Raw genomic sequence first — 11,694 nt, forward strand, 5'->3', positions numbered from 1 at the left:
TCCTTCTCCTGCCCATAACCTGCATACCCGAGAAAATCAAACTTCCTGCCTGTTTTTAGTTTCTTTTCCTTTATACAAGGCAAGCAGGTCTTTCTGCTTTCTTTTTTTTTCACCTTGGCACATTTTGGCGGCAGACCTCCGTTCCTCCACCAGATGTCAGCGGTGACATCAGCCAGGTTAAAATCACGTCACCGCTGACGCAGGAGGCGGAAGGTCCCTCAAGGGGAAGCGTGGGAAAAAAAAACTCTGCTGGACTCGTATTGAAAGAAAAAAAAAAAACCTCCATTAATTACTGAATCGACGCGAAAGGACACGATGAACATTCATGGGACGTCTCATTTTTTTTTAGGTTTCAGTGTGTTTGCATGGAAGGGTGAATCAGAGGATGACTTCTGGTGGTGCATCGACCGCTGTGTCAACTTGGAAGGCTGGCAACCCAACATGGTACTGACCAATAGCCTGTATTTGTATAGCAAATAGCCTCATGAAGATTAGCCAGACAGAAATAGGATGATTTGCCTTAAATTTCACCCCCCCCCCCAAACCCCTCTTCAGATCTTGGATGACGGCGGCGACCTCACCCACTGGATTTATAAGAAATACCCCAACATGTTCAAGAAGATCAAGGGCATCGTCGAGGAAAGTGTTACCGGCGTGCACAGGTGAGACTCTCACCAGGCTTCAAAATGTATTGCCAGTTTTTCAGCCCGTTTAAACACCCAGTTGTCTAGATATGGATTTATATGCATTTGCTGATCCCAAGTTTCACCGTTGCAAGAATAAAAATGACTCCTTTTTTTTTAAGTGAAACCAACATATGCAGAATAATCTTCAAAAATACACAAAGGATGTTCAAGAAAAAAAGTAGTTGCGTCAAGTCCTGATATTACCACGCTGGCTTTGCATGGGTTTCCGATGGCGTTCCACTGCCATCTAGTGGCGAAATCGTTACCCACAACAGTCCACATCGCATATATTTTTAGTTCACTTTCTCTCATATGCCGGAGCAGATGAATGCAAACAGCCAATGTTTCTCTCTCTCTCTCTCTCCCCCACCCACCCCCCCACCCCCACCCACCAGATTGTACCAGCTCTCCAAGGCAGGGAAGCTGTGCGTCCCGGCCATGAACGTCAACGACTCGGTGACCAAGCAGAAGTTCGACAACCTGTACTGCTGCAGAGAGTCCATCCTGGACGGGTACGAGGGGGCTCCCCATCTGACTGCTGTTGGAGCAAAGAAAAGAAAAAGGCAAACAGCGCAAAGAAAAAATAAATATCGGTGTCACTGAAAATGTTTGTTTTCCTTTTTTCTTTCAGCCTGAAGAGGACCACCGACGTCATGTTCGGAGGCAAGCAGGTGGTTGTGTGCGGATACGGAGAGGTGAGTTATCAGGCGCGCATGCACACACACACACACACACACACACACACACACACACACATACATACACAAACAAACATTGCAAAGTCTAACCAAGGCATGGGCAAACTGCGGCCTGGGGACCATAGGCGGCCCGTTAAGCTTTTCAATCCGGCCCGCCAAACTTGAAGAAGTGATATTAGTAGTAAGTCATAAAATGGCTGTTTTTCATAAATTTCCCATGATACTTGCTGCTGCTCCGGCCCCTCTGTCAAGTTTTTTAGAACCCATTGCTGCCCACCAGTTATAAAGTGTGCCCGCCCCTGGTGCTCTAACCCGATTTGGTCTCGTGCCCACTGTCCCCCTACAGGTGGGCAAAGGCTGCTGCGCCGCCCTCAAAGCCATGGGCGCCATCGTGTACGTCACAGAGATCGACCCCATCTGCGCCCTGCAGGCATGGTAAGGCTACCCCCCCCCCCGACACGAGTCTCCCGTCCCACCAGAGTCACATCGGTTTGACGCTCAGTTTTGGTGTCTCTCTCTCTCTTTCTCTCCCTCTCTCCCTCTCTCCGCGTCTCTCAGCATGGACGGCTTCCGGCTGGTGAAACTGAATGAGGTCGTCAGACAAGTGGACATCGTCATCACCTGCACAGGTTAGGTTGCCCACAGGCCGCAAGAGTCTGATATAATTCACGCCACCGTCAGCTGATCAACAACTGGCCAGGATTTTTTTTTTGGCAATATGTACATATATATATATAACTATCTGTGTAGTTTTGTCTCCAGCTTATTAACCACAGCAGAGTTTTCTCTTTTCCGTTTCTCTCTGCTTTGCTTTTCTCTTTTTTTTTTTCTTTTGTGTAACTCTTTAAGTCATCTTGCAGCAGGTTTTCACTTTAAGTAAATCAAGCAAATGTTTGGTTCTTTCAACGCCACTCTGAGCTCTCCTCATCTGCCTCTTCCGTCCAGCAGTTCCTTGAGAAATGTGACGGCCGTCAGGTTTTAATGAGGCAGACAGATGTAATAGTCGCACTTTGCGGATTAATTAACGGCACTGTAAAGAGAGGCAGGGAATAATTAAAAATAGAGAGCACTCTGAGAGCCCAGTACCAAAGAAACAGACGGTGGAGCGAGTCCCCGCTCACTTTATCTGGCACTTCTTAAAAGAGACTTTGCTTCTCCTCCCTCCGGCCTGATGATGTTTCTCTTCTTCTTCTTCCCAAATTCTCAATTGTTTCCTTTCCTGCTCTCAGGCAATAAGAACGTGGTTGTTAGGGAGAACCTGGACCGCATGAAGAACGGCTGCATCGTCTGCAACATGGGACACTCCAACACCGAGATCGATGTGGTCAGTTGAGTCTCACACGCGCGTGCGCGCGCTCCGTCTTGTTTCACAAGAAACGATGGAAAAATCAGATTAGAGGCCTGACTTGGATCATTGGTTGCAAAAATATTCAACTTAAATTTTCAACTAAGAAACATGATGGAGTGGACAATAATTTGCCAAACTTTTTAAATGATAAATATTAAGCAAATAAAGATTTTATTTATTTATTTTGAAACTCCTTGCTGCCATTTACAGGCGCTGCTACGATGTCGGCAGTCAGTTATTTCTTTAATTGAAAGGTGGCTGCCAAACTTTTTCCCCCATGTCGGGGGATGATGGCACATCTGAAACAGCCAGTCGAGGAAACGGAAGTGGCTGCTAGCTAGCGGCTAGCTAACTAGCCTCTTGCTAACAATGAAAACGCCTCTGGACCCCCCCGCAGGCCAGCCTGCGGACCCCGGAGCTGACCTGGGAGAGGGTGCGCTCGCAGGTGGACCACGTCATCTGGCCCGACGGCAAGAGGATAGTGCTGCTAGCCGAGGTGACGCACACACACACACACACACACACACACACACACTGAAAGATACAGCAAATCCAGTTTGAAAGACGCTCTGAGGTTGAATTAGAGTGAACTAGCGAGTGGATGAGGGAACACATAATCGTGTGTGTGTGTGTGTGTGTGTGTGTGTGTGTGTGTGTGTGTGTGTGTGTGTGTGTGTGTGTGTGTGTGTGTGTGTCTGTCTTGAATGCTGTGACGTAATGAGAGCAGTCTGACAACCGGTCCCGCTCCTCCAAAAATAAAAAAAATGCAGTATTTCCTCCGCCCTGTCCCACCTCAGTGCTCCTCAGCTCTGCACCTTTTTGCATCCACAATAGGCTGCGTGTATCACCCCCCCACCCTCCTCCTCCTCGCTGCAGAGCCTTGCACTTCTCCATACTAACTACCCTCTCCTCCTCCTCCTCCTCCTCCCCCTGCAGGGTCGCCTGCTGAACCTGAGCTGCTCCACCGTGCCCACCTTTGTGCTCTCCATCACCGCCACCACCCAGGTGAGTGACTCACCCACCTGATCCAATCCCGTCGCACTGTTATTCCCGTTTTGTGTTTGCTTTTTTGTACATCGAGGGAAGCCATGTGATGTAACACCGTGTGTGTGTGTGTGTGTGTGTGTGTGTGTGTGTGTGTGTGTGTGTGTGTGTGTGTGTGTGTGTGTGTGTGTGTGTGTGTGTGTGTGTGTGTGTGCAGGCGTTGGCCCTGATTGAGCTGTACAACGCCCCAGACGGTCGCTACAAGCAGGATGTTTACCTGCTGCCCAAGAAGATGGGTAAGATTCATTTACATTTACAACAAATGCCTTTCTTTAAAAAAAAAATCTATATCTATAGATATATATTTAGATATATATATTAGGGATGCAAGAACATTCAGTATTTTACCAAACGGTTGGGTCCGGCACACAATGGCAACCGACGGTATTTCGGTACGTTTCAGCCAGTCACCAGACTTTATCAAAACGTGCACGTTGTGCCAGTAGATCCACTCAGGAGCGCAGACTAGTGGTGGGCTGCTTTACGACGACCCGCGGGTCCCACAGTGATCAATAATCCGACTCGTTCCAGCCGCCCCGCACAACCGCATGTATTATCACAACCCGCCTCAGCCGCCACCCGCCGTCATTACATAGAGCAGTACGTCTTTGAACAGGGCGTTTTCTTCCGTCAAGAAGGTGGCTGGAAGCGGCGTTCGTAGCATGACGTCACTTCCTAGTGCCAAGCGGATGGTACAACAACGGACAGAATACAACATAACCCGTTGGCAACATTAACCCCAGCGTCTCTCTCTGGACAAACCCAGTAGAATTTAGCAGCGCAAGATAATAACTGCGGTCCAACTGTGGTCCTGACACTCGCTCATCTTTCTCCTCACGGTCTGTTGTTGTTGTGGCGCCGCTCTGCACTTTCGTGACTTGTGTCTGCGTGAGGGCGCTAGCACGTTATGTATGTTTACCTCCCATATCAACATTAGATAGCTGGGCCCATTTTCTAATACCAGTAAGTATAATAGCATATCCATATAAACTGATTTATTTTTAAGCCTGTTAAAAATAAATATTTCACCATTTGTGAAGAAAAAAAAAAAACATAATAGATTTTTTGACTCATCAGCCCAATAAAATGTAAATGTCCTGACTCGCTTGTGAGTGGGTTAAAATGTTGTTTCTTTTTTATTGTAGTCATAAACTTTATATATACCTTGTGTGGTTTTATGTTTGTTTAATATGTTCTGCTAGTGCACAGTTTGCATGGAAGTTTGTGGTTTGATATTACCTGTGCTTTTAATTATTTTTACAATACAATATTGCCTTTTGCTAGTCAGAGTAGTCTTATAAGATATTGAAACCGTACCGTTACCGAGGCCCAAAAACCGTGATGCATACCGAACCATAGGAAAAGTGTACCGTTGCATCCCCAATGTGCACGTATGTTTGTGTGTGTATATATATGTGTTTATATAATATAACTGCAGGAAATCAGACCAAGGCGAGTGGAAAAAGCAGTTCTCTGGCCACCAAACAGGAAGTAATTACAGCCACTTTATGTCACCCTGTGGCCCGCAGGCAAACATTGCAGTTTATCTCCACAGACGCGCTCAGCTTGTTGCTGTCGGTTAGTGCGGCGCTCGCAGTAGCATAACCAGCACCCCCTCCCTCCGTGCGTCTGCGAGCTGCGCCGGGGCCGAGCGCATGTAAAGAAAAGTGCAGTGCGAACAAATGTAGGTCACCGCATCAGCAGCGCCGCAGTGGTCACCAGGATGACGGCAGCGCGACGAGTCGGCCGGAGAGGCGAGGCAGAGATTAGCAAGGCGGCACTTTGGAAGCAAAAGCAAAACATGACTTTATCCGTTGCTCCTCTGTGACGTCTCGTTCTCTTTCTGCCGTGAATTATTCATGAACCACATCCCTCTTTTCTCCGCCCCTCCAGACGAGTACGTGGCCAGCCTGCACCTCCCCACGTTCGACGCGCACCTCACGGAGCTGAGCGACGAGCAGGCCAAGTACCTGGGCTTGAACAAGAACGGGCCCTTCAAGCCAAACTACTACAGGTAAATGGGGGCATGGAGGGTAGGGGGCGTTTTCTCCGCTACCGTCCTCCAGGTGGCGCTCTGAGGTCTTCTCATTGGCGACGAAACCACTGAAAATGCTTTGTTCCCGTGGATCAGTTCCCACTGTGAATTAAAAATAAATTGCACGACCAAAGGACGAGACCACACAAATGTATATTACCTTTAGTATTGTAATATATAACATCGTAATACTGTTTGCCTATAAAAATGTCAGTTGTCTTTGAGATTGCGTGCGAGTTGCATTTTTGATAGTGATTAAAAAATAGTGTTGCATAATTCTTTTAGAAATCAAAAGAGTTGAATGATTTACACATCATTCCTTTCCCTGTTTCCCTTTCAGGTATTAAAACCAAGTAAGTGGGTTGGACTGAAGAACTACTCAGTGAATGGCACAGACTCCTAGAGGAAGAGGAGGAGGAGGGCGGAGGAGGTGGAGGAGGAGGAGGAGGAGGAGGACAGATGGAAGGATGGACAATACAATAGCTAACACACCTGCTTTTATCTTCTAGGGTGAGGGGTGGGGGATGTGGGGGAGGGGTGGCTCGCTCAAGAGTAGGAGGAGCCTGCGGGGACGTGAGTGGGCGTGGCCTCCTCTCTCCTCCACCCCCGCCTCGGAGCTCTTGGCGGGCTGTCTCTCATTTAATCACACTCCACAACCAATGCGGATAACATGAAGTGTAACGCCACCGCTAGCTAGCTCCCCAACGTCCGTCCCCTCCCCCGACCGCTCGTCATTTCGCTCATTTGTGCGTCCAGTTGTCTGTAAGTCCTCCATCCCTTTTTCCCCAATCGCCAGATCTTTTATTGTTTAACTAATAAAGATGAAATTATTGATGCTATATATATATATATACATGTGTGTGTGTATATGTATATGTGTATATATATATATATATATACATATATATATATACACATATACATACACACATACATACTACATAAAAACTGAAAAAAAATCTGTGAATGAAGACGACCTTTTGGAAATTTAGTGAGAGACTTTAATTCCTGTCTTTTATTTGCTGTCGTCTCTTCTTCTTTGCTACTCGTGATTTTTTTTTTTTTTTTTTTTTTTTTTTTTTGGTTGTTTATTTTCATTTTTTTGGTTTTTCCTCTTTGTAATATTGCAAGGGGCGGGGTTAGACCTAGTGGGGGCGGGGTTAGGCAGGCTCTCAGGGTCCAATCATATCGCATCTTTATATTATTTGATTGTTTTCATGTTTTCACTGTTCTGTGCGTTTTTAAACTTTTTTTTAAAACGTGTTCCGCCTCCCTTCCGATCTGCCTGTCGTTTTTGTTTTGTTATGTTTTGTTGTTTTAAAGACCACATGATGATGATTGGTTTCTCTCCACGGTTTGTCAAAACTACATCGAGACTCGTCTCATTGGCTGCTTCCTACTTGGCTGCCCTCATGGCACTTTGGTTGGGATCCATGAAAAGTGTTTCAAAACTAACTCACGGCAAACGACTTTATTCCATGCCCCCCCCCACCACCACCACCACCACCCCGCCTGCACCAAGACCCAGCTCTACTGTAACACACTGCAGGTTGTCAGATCATCACAAGGGGTGCACTGTCTATCTAGATATTTATATTTAATGGAGATTTTCTATCTTTTTTTTCTCTTCTCGCTCCGCGTAACAGCTTTTTTTTTTGGTTGGGGGGGTGAAAACAAGATCATGTCATTACCAATTAATTGTCGATATTAATAACAGTTCTATGATAACTAAAGATAGTTCTAATAAATGTGCTTAAACCCTCGTGTTGAATACTGTGACAGAAAATATTTCCAGCGATTACCAAATGTGCAGAGGATGTTGCCACGCCGGTTTACACGCGCTCACGTCTTCATCAGGTCCTCGCTCACGAGCACGGTGCTGTTAAGCTTCAGCGCACTCAGCCATACACGCCACAACCCCTTTGGTACGAGTTGAGAAGTGCAAAAAAAAAAAATTAAACGTGCAAATCAAAACACTCAAAAAACACCCCAATACAACTCAATATCCAGGCTTAACGCAGACTGGCATATTAATGCTATCATGTCGCAGCGTTGAAGCAGCCTACACATCCGATGCGTTTCTATTTTTCAGCAATATTTTGCATTAAATATCACTGTGGATTATACTTGCCAACCAAAAACTGGGGGATTTGTTTCTCTTGGTTTCCCCCCTTGCCTACAGTGAAGCAAATATCTCTTTTATAATAATCTGTATAATTGACTCTTAGTAACGCAGCCAGCTAGCTTGGGTTAGCTTTAATGCTAAAACTGTAACAAAATGAAACCATGTGGGTGAACTTTCCACTTGCTGAAAGGCAGATTTTGGTTTCCGTATGAAAAAAAACAAGATTTAGTTGTGAGTTTTACTCCAAAGTAAATCTTGATACTATCAACTGTGTTCTAATACTTACTTTTTATCAGTGTACGCTAGGACACTGCAGTACTGTTCATTTACTGTTCATTTCTGCACATTTACCGTGTGGTGTGTTAACCGCAGTATGTCTGCCCTTCTGCTGTAATCAGATCTAATTTGCTTAAACAATTGTATTTTCTTTTGTTTAATTCCATTTATTTAAAATCTGCCCCAGACTGCTTATATTGGTTAGCTAGCACACTAATGCTAATTTTGCTACGTCCCGCACATATTGTGGGCGTGAAGTGTTAAACATTTAACAATTTGGACATGTTTGGACATGTCAAGTGCACGAGCGGTACACTGCATTTGTTTGCGTGGACCCCAAACATTAATTAGTACAGAAGTACACGATCTGGAACACGTCCCACACACTGCATTTAGTCCACCTACCGACATCTTGCGGTGTTTGGTCTCGACCCGCAGGCTAATTAAAGGGTTTCTCTTCAATAACTCTGAATTTGACATGACCCTGATTACAAGAAAAGATCCGACGCTGTGTGTGTGTGTGTGTGTGTGTGTGTGTGTGTGTGTGTGTGTGTGTGTGTGTGTGTGTGTGTGTGTGTGTGTGTGTGTGTGTGTGTGTGTGTGTGTGTGTGTGACCTTGGTGTCCAACTTCCCACGTTTTGCTGTTAAGAACCTTCTCTCTAAATGTCGTGCTGCCTGTTGAACTATCATTTTGAACTCTTCCGTCTAGTGCGAATGCGCACTTCCCTTTGATCTCTCAAAGGGAAGAAGGCCGGTTAAACAAGTGGTCTGTGTGTGCGTGTGTGCTTAGGCCACCGTTTGCTTGATGAGCACCTGCCTCAGGATCCTGGCCTGTGTGAGGTGTTCTTCCTTCTTTTTTTTACCCCGTTTTTTGGGAGGCGAAGGGGGAGCAAACCGTCTTTGTGTTTTGTCTTTCGTCAGCCGCGAGCTGAGTCCACACGTGGGGAGGGCGCGGGACAACACCAGCATCGTATATGTATATGCATTCTTATATACAGATATGACCTTTTCAAAAAGTATGGGAAGGACAACGAAGACCTGACTCCTGTATTTATTGTTGTAAATCCTCGAAAACTGGCGAAAATTCTCAACATGTTTTAAGATGTCTACTAAAGAAATAAAAAAAAAATCCCATGTTTAAATATTCCAAGTGATGATGTTAGATGATGAGCAATAATTTAAAACTGTACTCTTAATGAATAAAGATGTAAAGAAAAAAAATTGTAATTGCCTTTTTGAGAGTGTTTGTTTTTCCTCAACAGATCTGACTTACTGTTATTCTTCTGGTTTTGTGAACCAGTGTGTGTGTGTGTGTGTGGGGGGGAGTCGGGGCTCAGCTGCCGGAGTCTGTCAGAGTCGTGGCGATGTCACCCGAGTGAGCGGCGATCAGGCGGGGACGTCTCTGCCACCGACAGCTGCCCGCGGGCTGTCATTCATCCCTGACTCAAGTCGCCGTCGGGGGGTTAAAATGGGCGACTGACACACACACACACACACTCACACACTCACGTGGGGACTGTGTAACTTGCTGCCAATAGTCTAGGAATCTGATCAGTTGCAGCTCGTCATCACCTTGCCGTTATGTGAACACTGGCAGGGTTCATTTATTTTTTTGAATCGAATTCTACCCGACAAAGTTTAAACCTGGCACGGGCAATCAGCAGCTCTTTAATCCGGCCCGCCAAGCTTGAGGAAAATGATACATTTTGTTCTCATGCTTTTGTTCATTTTCAATTGACATTAAACCACATGTTTTCTACATGTCGGTATATTTTTTCTCCTATCAGGTGGGTCACCAGAACACTATCCATCTGCTCCTGCTCCGGACCCTCTCTAGCGTTTTAGAAAGCATTGTGGCCCAGCAGCCAGTTTGCCCGCCCTTGATCTAAACTGTAAACTCACTGATTACAGCACTGATCTGCCTTTGATTTCATTAACTGGAATAACACAAACCAAAGAATGATGTGAAGGACTGATGTGCACACTGTCAGTGGAATCCCCGGACAAAAGTGGCTTTTTCAAAAGTCAATGCATGTGCATTATTATTGTCACTAAAAAAAAAAAAAAGTTTTCACTCAGCGATTGTGTTGACCTAAATATCCGATCGACTTGCATGAAGGCAGCCACGTTACGACTGTGCGCCTCAACATCAGTCTGCTCTTCATGCAGCAGTAAAACCAGCGGAAATAATGTGAGATATAGTGTGAAGCTGTTTGCAATATGCCGTTTTACCACTAGATGTCGATACGTCTGTCGCACTCGACCTTTAAAACTTGATCTAGTGCGATGAGGAGCTCAAACCGACCAGAATTAAATGTCAGAATGCAACCAATTCTATTAAACAAACTGACAAAAAAAAAATCTTGTTTCATTGCAAAATTCTCATTTCTTCTTAAGTGTCTCTGATAGACACTCAGTTGGAGTATTGAGGAAGCAGTCGGCGCCTCTGTGGTCCCTGTTTTCAGACCGTTTCCTTATGGGCTCTTACATACTCACATTCTGCACTTCAGTAAAACTACGGATACTAATAAGAATCAGCAACGTTATTTTCTAGATGTCAAAAAACTACGGCTCGGGGACAGAATTTGGCCTGTTAGCCTTTTCAATTTGGTCCGCTGAACTTGAATATGAAGTACTAAAATGTCATCATTTTTTCAGTGTTTTAAGACATATTTTGTTGTAACGCTTTTGTTCATTTTCAATTGATATAGAAGCACATTTTCACACTTTCTTCATATCCCATCATATATTTTTTCTCCTGTGAGGTGGCTCACCAAAACACTCCATCCATCTGCTGCTGCTCCGGCCCCTCTGTCAAATTTTAGAGCCCACTGTGGCCCACCAGTCAGAACATGTGCCCACCCCTGGTACAGTGACCTGAAAAATCCACTTAAGCACTGTCACCTCTGCTGATGGGTGTGTGAAGGAAATGGATTTGAGGGAAACAAACAGTGGACGTGAAGTTTAGCAATCAACTCAATTAATTACTCCAACAATCAGTTATTCCACCACCAGTTGTGAAGCTGTTCCTTCGCATTTCCCTCCCCGCTGCCTCTCAATGAGGCCGTGTTCACCCAGCGCACCGCGTCCACCTCCTGCAGTAAGCCTGTCTGGCAGGCTTCACGCCGCTGCCGGCGCCTATCAATAATTCACATTGTCCTGCGAAGAGAGGGTGATTGGAGGCGAAGGGCCCCAGCGTGGGGCTCCCCCACCTCCTCACGATGAACTGGGCGGGGCACCTCCAGTCGGGATGCACAGAATGGGAGTGTGTGCATGTTTGCGTTAACATGGGTTGACACAGTTTGGAAACACTGCACGGCGGTCGACAGCGCGCCAGAACTCACCGTTGACATCTTTCAACCTGGATTTGGTCACATGACCACATCTAGTTATCTGGAAAAAAAAACAAAAAGTATGATTTGCTTATTTGTATATCACAGCTTTTTTTTAAGATGCACAATTTAGCAGATTTTGTTTCTCTA

General features: G+C 45.5%; 1 protein-coding gene across 3 annotated transcripts in view; it reads left to right on the forward strand.

Moving 5' to 3' along the window:
• ahcyl2b (adenosylhomocysteinase like 2b) overlaps positions 1–7,574 on the forward strand; it is a 37,884-nt gene extending 30,310 nt beyond the window's left edge. For 2 of the 3 annotated variants that reach the window (XM_076012246.1, XM_076012248.1), the window contains 12 exons: positions 350–444; positions 556–662; positions 1,082–1,198; positions 1,318–1,381; positions 1,731–1,819; positions 1,943–2,013; positions 2,614–2,708; positions 3,130–3,228; positions 3,669–3,737; positions 3,934–4,012; positions 5,670–5,790; positions 6,152–7,574. In XM_076012246.1, the coding sequence (XP_075868361.1) occupies positions 350–444; positions 556–662; positions 1,082–1,198; positions 1,318–1,381; positions 1,731–1,819; positions 1,943–2,013; positions 2,614–2,708; positions 3,130–3,228; positions 3,669–3,737; positions 3,934–4,012; positions 5,670–5,790; positions 6,152–6,158 (1,013 nt within the window). In that variant the 3' untranslated portion in view covers positions 6,159–7,574. Of the gene's footprint in view, positions 1–349; positions 445–555; positions 663–1,081; positions 1,199–1,317; positions 1,382–1,730; positions 1,820–1,942; positions 2,014–2,613; positions 2,709–3,129; positions 3,229–3,668; positions 3,738–3,933; positions 4,013–5,669; positions 5,795–6,151 lie in introns of those variants that run through there. The other variant, XM_076012247.1, reaches the window with a different exon arrangement.
• The last annotated feature ends 4,120 nt before the right edge of the window (positions 7,575–11,694 follow it).

The sequence above is a fragment of the Nelusetta ayraudi genome, unplaced genomic scaffold (genome assembly GCF_046127955.1).
Source record: "Nelusetta ayraudi isolate G7.1 ecotype Tasmania unplaced genomic scaffold, CSIRO-AGI_Nayr_v1 ptg000135l, whole genome shotgun sequence".
Lineage (NCBI taxonomy): Eukaryota > Metazoa > Chordata > Actinopteri > Tetraodontiformes > Monacanthidae > Nelusetta > Nelusetta ayraudi.